This window comes from Ursus americanus, chromosome 9 (assembly GCF_024610735.1).
Source record: "Ursus americanus isolate L20-20 chromosome 9, mUrsAme1.1.p, whole genome shotgun sequence".
In the NCBI taxonomy this organism is placed as follows: domain Eukaryota; kingdom Metazoa; phylum Chordata; class Mammalia; order Carnivora; family Ursidae; genus Ursus; species Ursus americanus.
The window spans coordinates 3,535,304-3,547,666 of NC_142135.1; the positions used below are offsets into that span (position 1 = coordinate 3,535,304).

A 12,363-nucleotide genomic window follows, 5' to 3' on the forward strand; every position below is an offset into this window, starting at 1 on the left:
CATAAGCTAAAAAATTTCCATTTTAATTGCTTCAAAAAGTACAATGTAAAGATACTCAGTTTGGATGATGGAAATGTTTTAAGACAGAGGGGATAGCAGTGAACGTTGTACTACTTTGTGAATTTACTAAAAATGATTGAATTGTATACTTAAAACAAGTGAATTGCATGGTATATAAATAACACCTCAATTTAAAAAATGAATTTTGGCAGCTTTAGTGTGGAGTACATGATTGCATGTGACTGTTCCTTGAGTGTCGCTTCTAATTAATATACTGTTGTGACTGAGTTATCAAATTCACCCCCACACATTTATTGACACCTGCCACACGACCTAGGCTTGGTCTGTAGGACTAGCAACTAATCAGAAATGCCCTCGACCTGTCCAGAGGGGAGATAGACTTACCATAGTCCAGTTTGCTCCTGAAAACAAGAAGTGGAGGGAGGCCACTCTCCCGTTCATGGTTCAGGAAGGCTTCACAGGTGTGATGTTTAAATTGGGCCTTACTGTCACTGCTCACCCAGGACTGAGCCCCTTTCCGGCTCTAGCTCTGTCGCATGGGATGGGGGACTTGGGGACAGTTGGCACCTGTGTCAGCCAGGCCATGTGGCTGCACTACGGCTCTGCTTTTTCCTGCCTTCTTTTCCTACGGCCCTGGGGGCGCTGATACCCTGTTGGTTTGAGACACAAAGTTTTTAGTCTCGCTGTGTTTTAGTTTTTCTGAATACCTCCTCTGCAATTTCAAGTTGTCTGCAAACAGCTTTGCTTCAGAAAGACTGCATGTTAAAATATGGAAAGAAGTCATTTATAGTGAGGACAGAAATCACTCGTCCTTCCTTGACAGAGAAAGTTTATTTCTTGACTCATGAGCAACTTTAAAGGTGCAAAATGTAAAGGAATGCATTCCCCTTGATTTCTTATGCTATTATTTTCTGAAAATGGGTTTGGATATAAAGCTTGTCTCTCAGAGTCGCAACGGGAGGCCCCCAGGAGACGCATGGTTGGCTCGATAAGTCTGATTCTGATTTGTTTAAACATTGTCTCTTGGATGCCAGAAGTGTGAGACCAGCACTGTCTGGAACATTCTTTTCTGTCTTTTGGACTAGTGTGGGCATATGAAGCTCTCTTGCAGCACATAGAACAGGACTTGGGTCTGACCCTGGTCCTTTGTTCTGTGGCCAGGAGCAGAGCTAGAAAGTGCTGGCTGGCAGGGAGGCTGTTGGACACTTGCTGGGTGGGGTGGCCCGGAGTCTGTCCGTTCCTGGTTCAGTTAAGTATATGGTGTAGACTCATGGTGCTTTCTGTGGAAATCCTTCGGGCACAAGGAGGAAGAGAGTGGGGAGCCAGGTGGACCCTTACTACCCCAAGAGAGAATGGTGACCCTTTCCTCCAGCGACCGCCGCCTTTCTCTTGGGGCAGAGCATTGTGTTTTCGTTTGAACCCAAGGGTATGGTGCAGGAGCCTCAGGGGAGAGGCAGGCTTCGGGTCTGCACGCTGGGCTGCACGCTCACGTGGCACAGGCCCCGCCTGACCACACAGATGCCATATGACCCGAGGGCGCCACCCGGCTGCCGTGTGTCCCATCAGGCTTGCAGCCTTTGCTCATCATTTTCACCTGTGACATGGAGTCCGCTGTACATACTTTCTATTCACCTGTCCCTCCAGTTCCCATGGTGTCAGTCAGAATGGTTCATCTGAGTTTTCTTCTTTAATCTAGGGGTTTTCACAAGGCAATTCTGAGCATGAGATTTGCAAATTTTTTAAAGATTTTATTTATTTATTTGACAGAGATAGAGACAGCCAGCGAGAGAGGGAACACAAGCAGGGGGAGTGGGAGAGGAAGAAGCAGGCTCATAGCGGAGGAGCCTGATGTGGGGCTTGATCCCATAACGCCGGGATCACGCCCTGAGCCAAAGGCAGACACTTAACCGCTGTGCCACCCAGGCGCCCCGAGATTTGCAAATTTTTTTAGCAATAGTTCATGGAACATTTGAGTTCATTCATTGTTTCATTTTAGGCCCCACCATAATCCAGTAGTTAAGGATTTTTATACTTCACACACACACACACACACACACACACACACACACTCACACACAGGAGTCTTGTGGGCTGAGTGGGAGCACAGGACGTGTCTGCACGTGGAAGGTTTTCTGCATGTGGTGCTCAGCCTGCGCTCCTGATAGCTGGGATTCACGTTCCCGAGTCCGTATTTCTGGAATGTGTTAAGTCTGTTGAGGTGAATAGTTCTGAAATGCCACGGTTTTCTTTGACTCTTTCTTTGTACAGTTTATTGTAACTGTTACCACTGTTTTAGATCTGCACACTCACTGCAGCCTTCTTCTGGTGATGAGACATCTACTAACGTGTCCGTCCAGCTCTACAACGGGGAGACCCAGCAGCTTGTCATTAAGCTGGAGAACATTGGGATGGAGCCATTGGAGAAACTAGAAGTCACCTCCAAAATTCTCACCACCAAAGGTGGGTGTGACCCCAGAAATGTTCATCTTCTTTATTTGCAGAGGAGACACTTTAAGTGGCCAGTGCTCAGAAAGTATAAAAGCTGCTTCTGCTTTTAGTTTGATGCCGTCCCAAAACTGACGTGTGGAGAACACACGAGGGAAGGTAAAGGAAGGAAGACTGCACTTTGTCCCTGGTGCTGTTCACATTTACTGGATCCTCAGGCAGAATACTCTTGAATGAGTGGAGAGAAACACTAGGGGCTCAGACATTACCACTTGGGATCCATTTGTGCAGCGCCGGGTTTTTCTCTGGGTTCAAGGGTAGAGCCCGTGTGCTCCCTCTTAAAGGCAGGTGCTCTGTTTCCGGGTCCCGGGGCACGTGAGCTGGGGGATCGTGAGACCTGTGTTGAAATTTTGGTTTCACCATTGACGAGCTGTTTGTTGTTTGCGTGCCTCAGTTTCTTCCTGGGCAGCCGGGGGGGTACTCAGCACGTGAAGTAGCATGCGGTGACTGCATAGTATGGGAGAGGCTAGTGAGTGGTACCGGTCAAGGGGAGGGTGTATTGTACAGGAGGAAGGAACGGTATCAAGAGTAATAAGCGGAGTAAAGTCAGGTCATTTCATAAAGTTAGAGGCCAGTGAGGCCAAAGACAGAAGTGGGGAAGTGAGCTAGCAGAACTTGGGGGTGTTTCCATGCTCTCGCTGTGGAGTGGGGTGAGCCAGGCATACAGCGGGAGCTTGACTGTTGTGGTTGAATGTCCTGGGAAGGACGTACGAGCCCCATCTTACTCCCCGGTGGAGGCTCCATCCTCAGGCTGATGTCATCACAGTGGGAGAAACCAAGCAGAGGAACCGCTCATTAGAGGTAGGGCCACAGGCCATGTCGAAGTCCAGTTGGAGGGAAGGGCAAAGGAAGAGTTTGGGAGAATTTGTCCTGCGAAACATATCATGGAGGAAGGAATTTGGATTGTGTAAAGAAGGGTGAATCTGAGCCCATCTCACTGGGGAGAATGCCAGTGCATCTTACGTTCCCTTATTTTTCCCCCTGATTCTGATGCAAGTGTGCAGGAGGGACGTGAAGCCTGTATCTGCCTGTCCTATCTGCCTGTCGCTGTCTGTGCCTCTCCTCATAGGGAAATGCTGCCTAAGTTCAGGTTCTGGCTGTCACGTCCTTGCTGTGTGTTACCGTGGGCAAGTTATTTAACCTCTCCTGGACTTTTCCTCTTCTGTAAAATAACACTAAAAACAGCATCTACATCCAGGATTATTATGAGAATTAAATAAGATGATGCATGCAAAGTGCTTGGAACAGTGCTTGCTGTGTTATCAGCACCCAGATTTGTTAGCTGTTACTATCCCTGCTGTCACCACCACCACCTCCACCATCATTATCACCACCACCTCCACCACCACCATCACCATCACCATCACCACTACCACCTCCACCATTACCTCCACCACTATCACTATCACCACCACCACCACCACCACGATCACTGTCACCACTACCTCCACCATTACCTCCACCACTATACCATCACCACCACACCACCATCACCACCATCACCACCACCACCTCCACCACCTCCATCACCACCACCTCCACCACCACCATCACCACCATCACCACCACCACCACCACCACCTCCATCATCACCACCTCCATCACCACCATCACCACCACCACCTCCACCACCACCATCACCACCATCACCATTGCTGCTACCACCAGCAACACTGTCACCACCACCACTGTCACTCTTGTTCCTGCCACCGTTGTCACCCCTGCTGCCATGACTGTTTGTTCTCATTGCTGTAAAATGCTCTACTGTGTGAATGCACCACAGTTTATGACTGAGCACATTTGGGTGGTTTCTATCTTGGGACTATTAAGAGTAGTGCTACTCTTGAGTATTTTGGCACACGCTTCGGTGGACTGCTGTAGGTGTTTCTGTTGAGTATATCTCCAGGAGTAGAATGCTAGGTGGTGGGGTATATGTGTATTCAGCTTTAGAGCAAAACACTTTTCCAAAGTGGTTGTACTAGTTCATACTATTATTGTGGGAGCATTCTGGCTGCTCAGGTCCTCACTGATTCTTGGCATTTGTAGTTGTTTTATCCAGTCTGGTGGTGGGGGTGGGATGTAACCGTGTAACACTGAGGTTTTAGTTTGCATTTGATGACCAGTGAAGTTGAATACCTTTCATATGGTTTTGGAGACTCAGGTCCTTTTTTGTACAAGTGGTTTTGTCCCTTTTTCCCACTGGGTGTTCTTCCTTCTCTCTGTCTCTGTCTCTCTCTCCCGCTGTCTCCCCCTCTCTCCTGACTTGTAGGACTTGTGTATATTCTGCGTATGAGCTCTTTGTTGGGAGTAAGTGTGACTATCTTCTCCTGTGTGGTTGCCTATGCAGTCTCTTAGTGGTGCTTTGGATGAATGGAAGTTATTAATTTTAATACAGTTCACCTAATCGTTGGTTTCTTCTGTGGTCATTGCTCTTTGTGTTTCATTTAAAGAAACTGTGTCTACTCTTAGTCTTTGGGAAGCTTTGGTGACCCTACTTAGTCTCATCCTTTCCTTCTCCTATTTTGGGAGCAGGTACATATGGATTAGGTAGGAAATGCCTCCCTGACATGAAATACCTTCATCTGGCACTTGGAATTTAATCATTGGTTATAGGGTGCGGTTGGTATTGGAACCTGGGGACTCCTAGTGAATGACAGGTAATCACAAAGCCTGTAATGGTGAAGCATGTCCTATAACTTACCTCACCATCATGGCTTAGCAACTGGAAACCATCTTTTCCTTTTCTCAAATAAACCCAAATGGCAATCATGTGTCCACTATTGGTTACAAACTTGCTGCTCCTTTCTGAAGCAGGAATCCTCCTGTTTGTCCCTTTTGGAAATCCTCGAACAACTTCCTATTGACCTGGACCCCAGTCACAGGGGTCTGTGTGACTGGCCTCTGCCCCGTGCTTCAGCCTCCTCTTCGGCCGCCTCTCCCCTTAAACTCCCATCACACAGCTCATTCGCATCTAATTTCAGTTGCCTGGACATTCGTGCGCTTTCTTTTACACTTTAGAATAAATCTTCTCTTTCTAGAGCTCAGCTTGCCGACTTCACTCCTACCTTTTGCCTCCTCATTTCTAGTTAATTTCCCCGCTGGGTTTCTGCTTAGTGGTCAGCCTGGGAAGCCCACCTCACCTGGGCTCCTGGGTCCCTCCCTTGTTGTCTCAGACTGCCACCAGATACGCATGCAGGCGCACTTTCACCACGCATGGCAGTTGTCCCAGGAAGGCTGGCTGTCCCCCAGCAGCTGTGAGTCTCCCAGAGGCAGGCATGATGGCCCTTGGCCCTCCAGGCCTGATGTCTGGTCAGTGCTTTGTACTGAGGGGTTGCTGATGGTGATGATGGAGAGGGGCTTTCTCATTTACAGAATGAGACTGGTGGGAGTCTGCCTGTCTCACCTGCTGAGTGAGTGGGGTAAAAAATAGATGCGTGTGAATCACTCTGATATTTCTAATTAGTTGCACGGGTCCTCTTAGATACCAGCTTCTGTCCGCGCCATGTGAGTTTCTTCCTCTGCTGCTTTGCTGGGACCCTTCTCCCTCCTGCAAAGACCTTCAGCTGCTTCTTAGCTGAGCACTGCTGTTCTCTGGTCCAGCTTTTGCCCACCTGTCTGGGCTTCCCTGGGCTCTGGTGTGTTTGTGTTTTGAACTCTTGTGGAACTTACTCTTTGTATCAGCCATCCCCTCCCTCTCTCACCTTTTATTATGAGAGTGTTCAGACATACAGAAGAGCTCGGAGAATTTTACAGTGGACACTGTGTACCACCGTCTAGGTTCTGTAATTAATGTTTTCCTACATTTGATTATCACGTATCTGTCCAGCCTCCTATCTATTCATTAACCCATCTTATTTGTGTGTGTGGTTCAGAGTAAGTTGCAGATTTCAGGGCATTTTGCCTACTAATACTTCAGGTGCATATCACTAATTAGAGGTCAAAGTTTGTTTACTTTTTTGGTAAAATGTATATGCTGTGAAATGGACAAATCTTAAGTGACCACTTGATGAGTTCTGACAAGCACGTTGTGTCTGCTCGTTCCCTTCCCAGCCAATCCCTGTTCACCGCCAGAATGCACGTGTTTATCCGGTTGGCTTCCAGTCAGTATGGACTGGGTAGTGATGCAGACCGTTGGAACCGCTCGTGGGGACTGGGCAGAATTCCAAGGTGAAGCCTTCATCAGGGGTACATCGCACACACTGTCAGTCACCTCAGTTCCCAGACTGCATTTCCCACTGCCGCCTTGCCCACACCTCCCCTCTCTGCTTGCGGTGGCACTTCCTCTGCACTTCTTCCCCTCTCGTCAGGTCTAGGATCGATGGAGCAGTATTATTACCCTCACCGCGTGGGTAGGGGAAGTGAAAGCCCCAGAGGTTAAATGACTTGTCTAAGGCCACAGAACAGGTTCTCGAGGACTGTAGGCCCCTCACTCTCAGCTCTGGGACCTCTACCCTTAGTCACGAGACAGAGCCTCAAATGCACGGCGTGGAACATGTAGGTCCACTGCCAAGCGGCACGTTCACAAGTGAGAAGGGAAAGCTGCCAGTCTTTGGAAGTTCTCATCCCAAACTGCAATACGTTTACATGTGGAATTAAATTAATAAAAACAAACAATCTGCTTCCAAAATATACAAAGGGAATAACTCTGGGCGCTTACATTCTACAGGACCCAAAGCTGCCAGTATTAGTAAGTGGTCTCATACATCAGAGGAGAGGGAACAGCGTCTTAAACGGGGAGCCAGGAGTAGGAGTGAGGTGTCTGAGTGGGGCAGGAAGCGGAGACTCGGCGAGGTTTCGCCGTGGGCAGCGGGGATAACGGGCAATGTCTGTTTCCACGTGAGCACGGTCTCTGTTTGAGCCCGGTGAGTTTAGCTTCTATAAGGACATCTTAAATGTGTGCTCCGTGGGAGTCTCGCACGTGGAATTGAACGCTTCATTCTCCGGGCCCCATCTTCCTTTCTTTGTGCTGCTACGAGTTATTTTATACCTCAGTAGTAACACTGACTTTGACGAGTTAGCGCTTACCTCATGCCAGGTGAGCGGTCCTTGAGGTGATTGTCGCGTAAGAGGTCTGAGCGGTCTGTTACTTTACTGCTGTATCACCGGTGCCTGAGAGGTAAGCACATGCTGGTCACATAGTAGGTGATCAGTTAGGACAGCTGGTGCACCCGCTGCGGGGCTGTCATGAGAGTGAAAGTGAATGCAGCACGTGGAAAGCTCTTAGGACAATTCTGAGCACAAAACTGTGTAGCTCATGCTTGCTCTAAGAACACCGACAGTTCTTGATGTGTCCTGTCTGCCGAGGTCTGCGTGCTTTAGGCCTTGGTTGTGCGGGAGGCTGTCTGCAGGCCCCCGTTCTCTTTTCTCCTGTTCCTCATACCCCAGAAGCACCTGGAGTCTTGTCAGGGGCTCTCACGAGTCTTGGACATGTCCTCTCTCCCCTCTGAAAAAACACCCTTTTCTTCAGATAAGAACTCCTGTTTTATTTTTTCTTCCTCCATCTTCCTTGCTTTCCTGTCTTGTTTTAATCCCCAATCTTACAAACTCATTTTAACAGTCCTTTTGTATTTAGGATCAGTGGTATTGATAGTGAAACAGACCTGTGTGGGTCCTCTCAGGAGTCTAAACTGTGGTTTAGGCCTTACGGGGACAGTGTGTCCCTGTGATCATAAGGACCGGATGGGGAGATGAGCGCTTGTAATCGAGTGCAGCCAGACGAGGGCTCCCTGTCAGTGTCATGTAAATTTTAATTATGATCCATTTGTGAGCCAGCCTTTTTTTTTTTTTTAAGACTTTTTATTTATGTATTATTTGAGAGGGAGAGAAAGAGCATGAGAGGGGTGAGGGTCAGAGGGAGAAGCAGACTCCCCGCTGAGCAGGGAGCATGATGCGGGACTCGATCCCGGGACTCTAGGATCATGACCTGAGCCGAAGGCAGTCGCTTAACCTACTGAGCCACCCAGGCGCTCTGTGAGCAAGTCTTTACTTGTAGGTTGTTAAAGATGAAAACTTCTGCCTTTATTTAAATAACCATAGATTTTATTATAACTAAACCCAAATTAAGGGAATTGATGTATCTGCTTTTTAGCAATCTTCTAAGATACGCGTGAGTATACAAACCCAAACATTCGCATACATATGTACATAAAACACCCCCTAGTATCTTTATTCTGCTAGTGTAATTTTTTTGGCGAAAGGCAATGATTCCATGTTAGTGTAACGTAAACCTCCTAAGTGTTTGGAGTGAAGTGAGATTCTCTCCTGCCCACGTGTCTCAGGAGTGTCTGCAGTTAGACGCAGGTGGGAACGGTGCTCACATGTTGGAGGTCAACAGCAGTAGCAGTCCCTGGATTACTGTAAAATAGCCAGTTTCACTTGTGACTGCATGAAGCTAAACTCTAGCATTAGAATAATGAGTGTTATTTCTGAAGCTAAATCCCACAGGGGGAACAATTAGAGACATATGCTACCCTGTTGTTTATCTGTTTGTTCTTTGCAACATATTGTTGCATAGGGTTTTTTTTTTTTTGAGTTCAAACCTGAGAATTTTTTACATTGCATTATAAATGACACACAATATTATATTAGTTTCAAGTGTATAACATAGTGGTTTGATATTTTTACGCATTAGGCAATAATCATAATTGGTCTAGTTACTGTCTGTCCCCACACAAAGGTACGACAGTATTACTGACTGTATCCCTGTGCTGTACGTGACATCCCTGTGACTTTATTATTTATACCTGGAAGTTTGTACCTCTTTGTGCCCTTTATCTGCTTTTCCCAGCCCCCAACTCCCTCCTCGGGCAGCCACCAGTTTGTTCTGTGTATTTACGAGTGTATTTCTTTTTTTTTTTATTTTAATGTTTTTTTATTATATTATGTTAGTCACCGTACAGTACATCCCTGGTTTCTGATGTAAAGCTCAATGCTTCATTAGTTGCGTATAACACCCAGTGCACCATGCAACACGTGCCCTCCTCACTACCCATCACCAGCCTATCCCATTCCCCCACGAGTGTATTTCTATTCATTGGTCTTATTTTTTAGAGTCCACGTGTAAGCAAAATCACGCAGTGTTTGTCTTTCTTGTCTGACTCATTTCACTTGGTGTGATAGCCTCTAGCTCCTTCCACATCGCTGCGCGCGGCCAGATTTCGTTCTGTGTACGGGTGAGTAGCGTCCCACTGCGCATCCACACCACGTCTCCTTTATCCATCCCTCAGGCGACGGACACTTGGGCTGCTTCCACGTCTTGGCTGCTGTGGGCAATGCTGCAGTGAACATAGAGGTGCATGGATTTTTGAGTTAGCGTTTTCGTTTTCTTCAGTTAAGTACCAGGATGTGGAATTGCTGGGTCCTCTGCTAGTTCTATTTTTAATTTTTTGAGCGTTGAATTTTGAAAAGCGTCTCTGGATATTCCATGTTGTACCACAGTAATGAAAGGCAGAAACAGGAAGGTCCCCTTCTGAGGTGTAAACCTGTTAAACCTGACAGTGGAGCTGTCTGGCTTTCTGTCCTGCCACAGCGGCACGAGAGGCTTCTGTGTTCTGTGCGTTTCCTCTGTGTCGTTACTTAGATATAAGTGCCGTGGTGGTTTGCATTGGAGGGCGCGTGAGCTCTTCTCCGTGAGTGGATTTACCTATTGTTTGAATGTGTCACTCTCCAGCCGTGGAACGTAAAGAAAAAGAAGCAATGAGTTAGGAATGTGTCTAAGTATAGCACAGCCTTGGAAATCGTTCGATTCTGACCACAGTCCTGAAGTGGGGCTTGGAACCTATGTGCTGACTCCTTTTTTGTGGGTGCGGGCATAGGTCGGGGTGTGGCATTCAAGTGCGTCTTGAGCTGTGCTGCTGTTTGCCTCTGTGCTTAGCGGAACCAGCCTGGGGTGCTGTGGTTCCTGTGTCATTTTCCTCCTCTTCCTTCTTGCTCTCGCTCCTTAGCTCTGTCTGAGCAGGGTGTCCAGCACGGGCTCTCTTCAGCCAGTGAGAGGCAAGATGGGTTTTGGAGTCTGACGGCTTTAGCTTCCAGCCCCTGCTCCGTTACTTATCGGCTGCACGACTGGTCCTGAGCAAGCCGTGTGACTGCTGGAGGCTGAGCGTTCCTGTGCAAGCTCTCCCTGGGACCCCGTCCCTCTCTCAGGTGGTCGTTCGAGAACAGGTGGGATGCCTCTGGTGCACCCTGCACAGTGCCTGGCACATGGCTGCTGGTGAGAAACCGCTCAGCTCCCTTCCCTTTATGTGGGGGAGTGAGCCAGTGCTTCTGCTCCCCCTTTTCCATGTCTGTCTGGCCCTGGGATACCAGGGCATCAGGTTGTTTCCAAGTTGCTTGTGTTATGCTATTTTTATATAATTATTTTTTTTGAAAATATGGTAATATAGGGCAAAATTTTAAAAAGAAATCTTGTAGAAAAGTGCTTTATTACTTAGCATTGTGAAAGCATGGAGTGTCCTGGGGAGTGGGAAAAAGGACTGTTTCTTGATGTCTCCCTCCATTGTCATGCCAGGTCCTGCTTGCATGTTTGGGTGTGGACGCAGGTCCAGGGGAGCTGGGAGCAGGCTGCTGTGGCCAGCAGCGGGTTGGGGGGCCAGGAGGGAGCCCTCAGGATCAGGCCGTCCTTGGCGGTAGACGTAGCTGTTATGATTCCCATTACAGTCTTTGGCACGAGACACACTTGGGTTCCATCCTGGCTTTGCCACTTACTGGTGGCATGACCTGAACCATGCTTGTCTTTGGCACCAGACACACTTGGGTTCCATCCTGGCTTTGCCACTTACTGGCGGCATGACCTGGATCGTGCTTGTCGCTTCTGTGGCAGTCTGAGTGCATACCCGGGAGAGGACTGTGTGGTCCTTCCGGGTGTTGGGATATGCGTGCTTCGTGTCACGAGGGGTTTGTGCGCAGTTGCTCTTCCTGTCACCTGTCATCATTGTCTTGATGCTTCCTTTGCTGTTATCTTTTGAAAGTGTCTGTTCTTCTCGCACTTTTACTGCGTATCTTTTTACGTAGCCTTCTTATACCCGGTTTCTTGGCCCAGCATTTGGAGAAACCTCCCATCTGGCTTGTTCCCTGCCTTCTTTTCCCTGTCACTGTGCTTGGGGAGCAGGACAGCAGTGACCCCTGTCCTCACGGGGCTGGCGTGGGCGGAAGCCAGACGGTAGCACTTGTGCTGTGGGCCACGAGGCAGCGGGGAGGTCTCCTCTCAGTTTTTTTTCTCGCCATTGGTCCTCTGTCCACTCATTTGTCCCTACGCCCTCCAGCTGTCCATCCTCTTGCTGAAGTCTTCAGTGAGACTTTCCTGAACACCACCCATGTGGTGGCCATTGTGGGGGTACTGGGACACCCAGGAATCAGGTCCAACTTCCTGTCGCTGAGGCGTGGAGGGTGCTTCCGTGGTCTTTATCCCCCGGCTACCTGCGGCCACAGTTGGTCGTCGTCATAGCTTTGCTAACTCTCAGGTGTCCTGAGTGCCTCTCACTCCCATCATTCCCGTGCCAGTCCCCACACCACCTCCTGAAGGCTTTCCCGACCCCTCAGATGGAGTCATGCTGCTCCTACCGTCCGTTGCCTTGCTTACACTCTGTTACAGTAACACTCACTTCACTTGGCTTTGTGTTACTCCAGAGTCAGGCATTTCTATCACATTTCTATATACTCATCATGCCAGGCCCATGAATAATCCATGAATCCTGTCCTGAAGGAGCTCACGATTCAGTGTGGGGAGTCAGGCATGTTCACGGAGTGGGGTTGAGTTCCAACTGCACATCTCGTATGATTTCTGCCACTTGGGAGTAATCACAGTGAGTGGATCGACTGCTGCTCTCCTAGGAAGACATT

General features: G+C 48.5%; 1 protein-coding gene across 10 annotated transcripts in view; it reads left to right on the plus strand.

Annotated features, from left to right (window-relative positions):
* Nucleotides 1-12,363, plus strand: part of TRAPPC9 (trafficking protein particle complex subunit 9) — a 596,424-nt gene that overhangs the window by 160,655 nt on the left and 423,406 nt on the right. For 5 of the 10 annotated variants that reach the window (XM_087864581.1, XM_087864582.1, XM_087864584.1 and 2 more), the window contains 2 exons: nt 2,318-2,481; nt 6,577-6,693. In XM_087864581.1, the coding sequence (XP_087720707.1) occupies nt 2,318-2,481; nt 6,577-6,693 (281 nt within the window). The remainder of the gene's footprint in view (nt 1-2,317; nt 2,482-6,576; nt 6,694-12,363) is intronic. The other 5 variants (XM_087864586.1, XM_087864585.1, XM_087864589.1 and 2 more) reach the window with 1 other exon arrangement.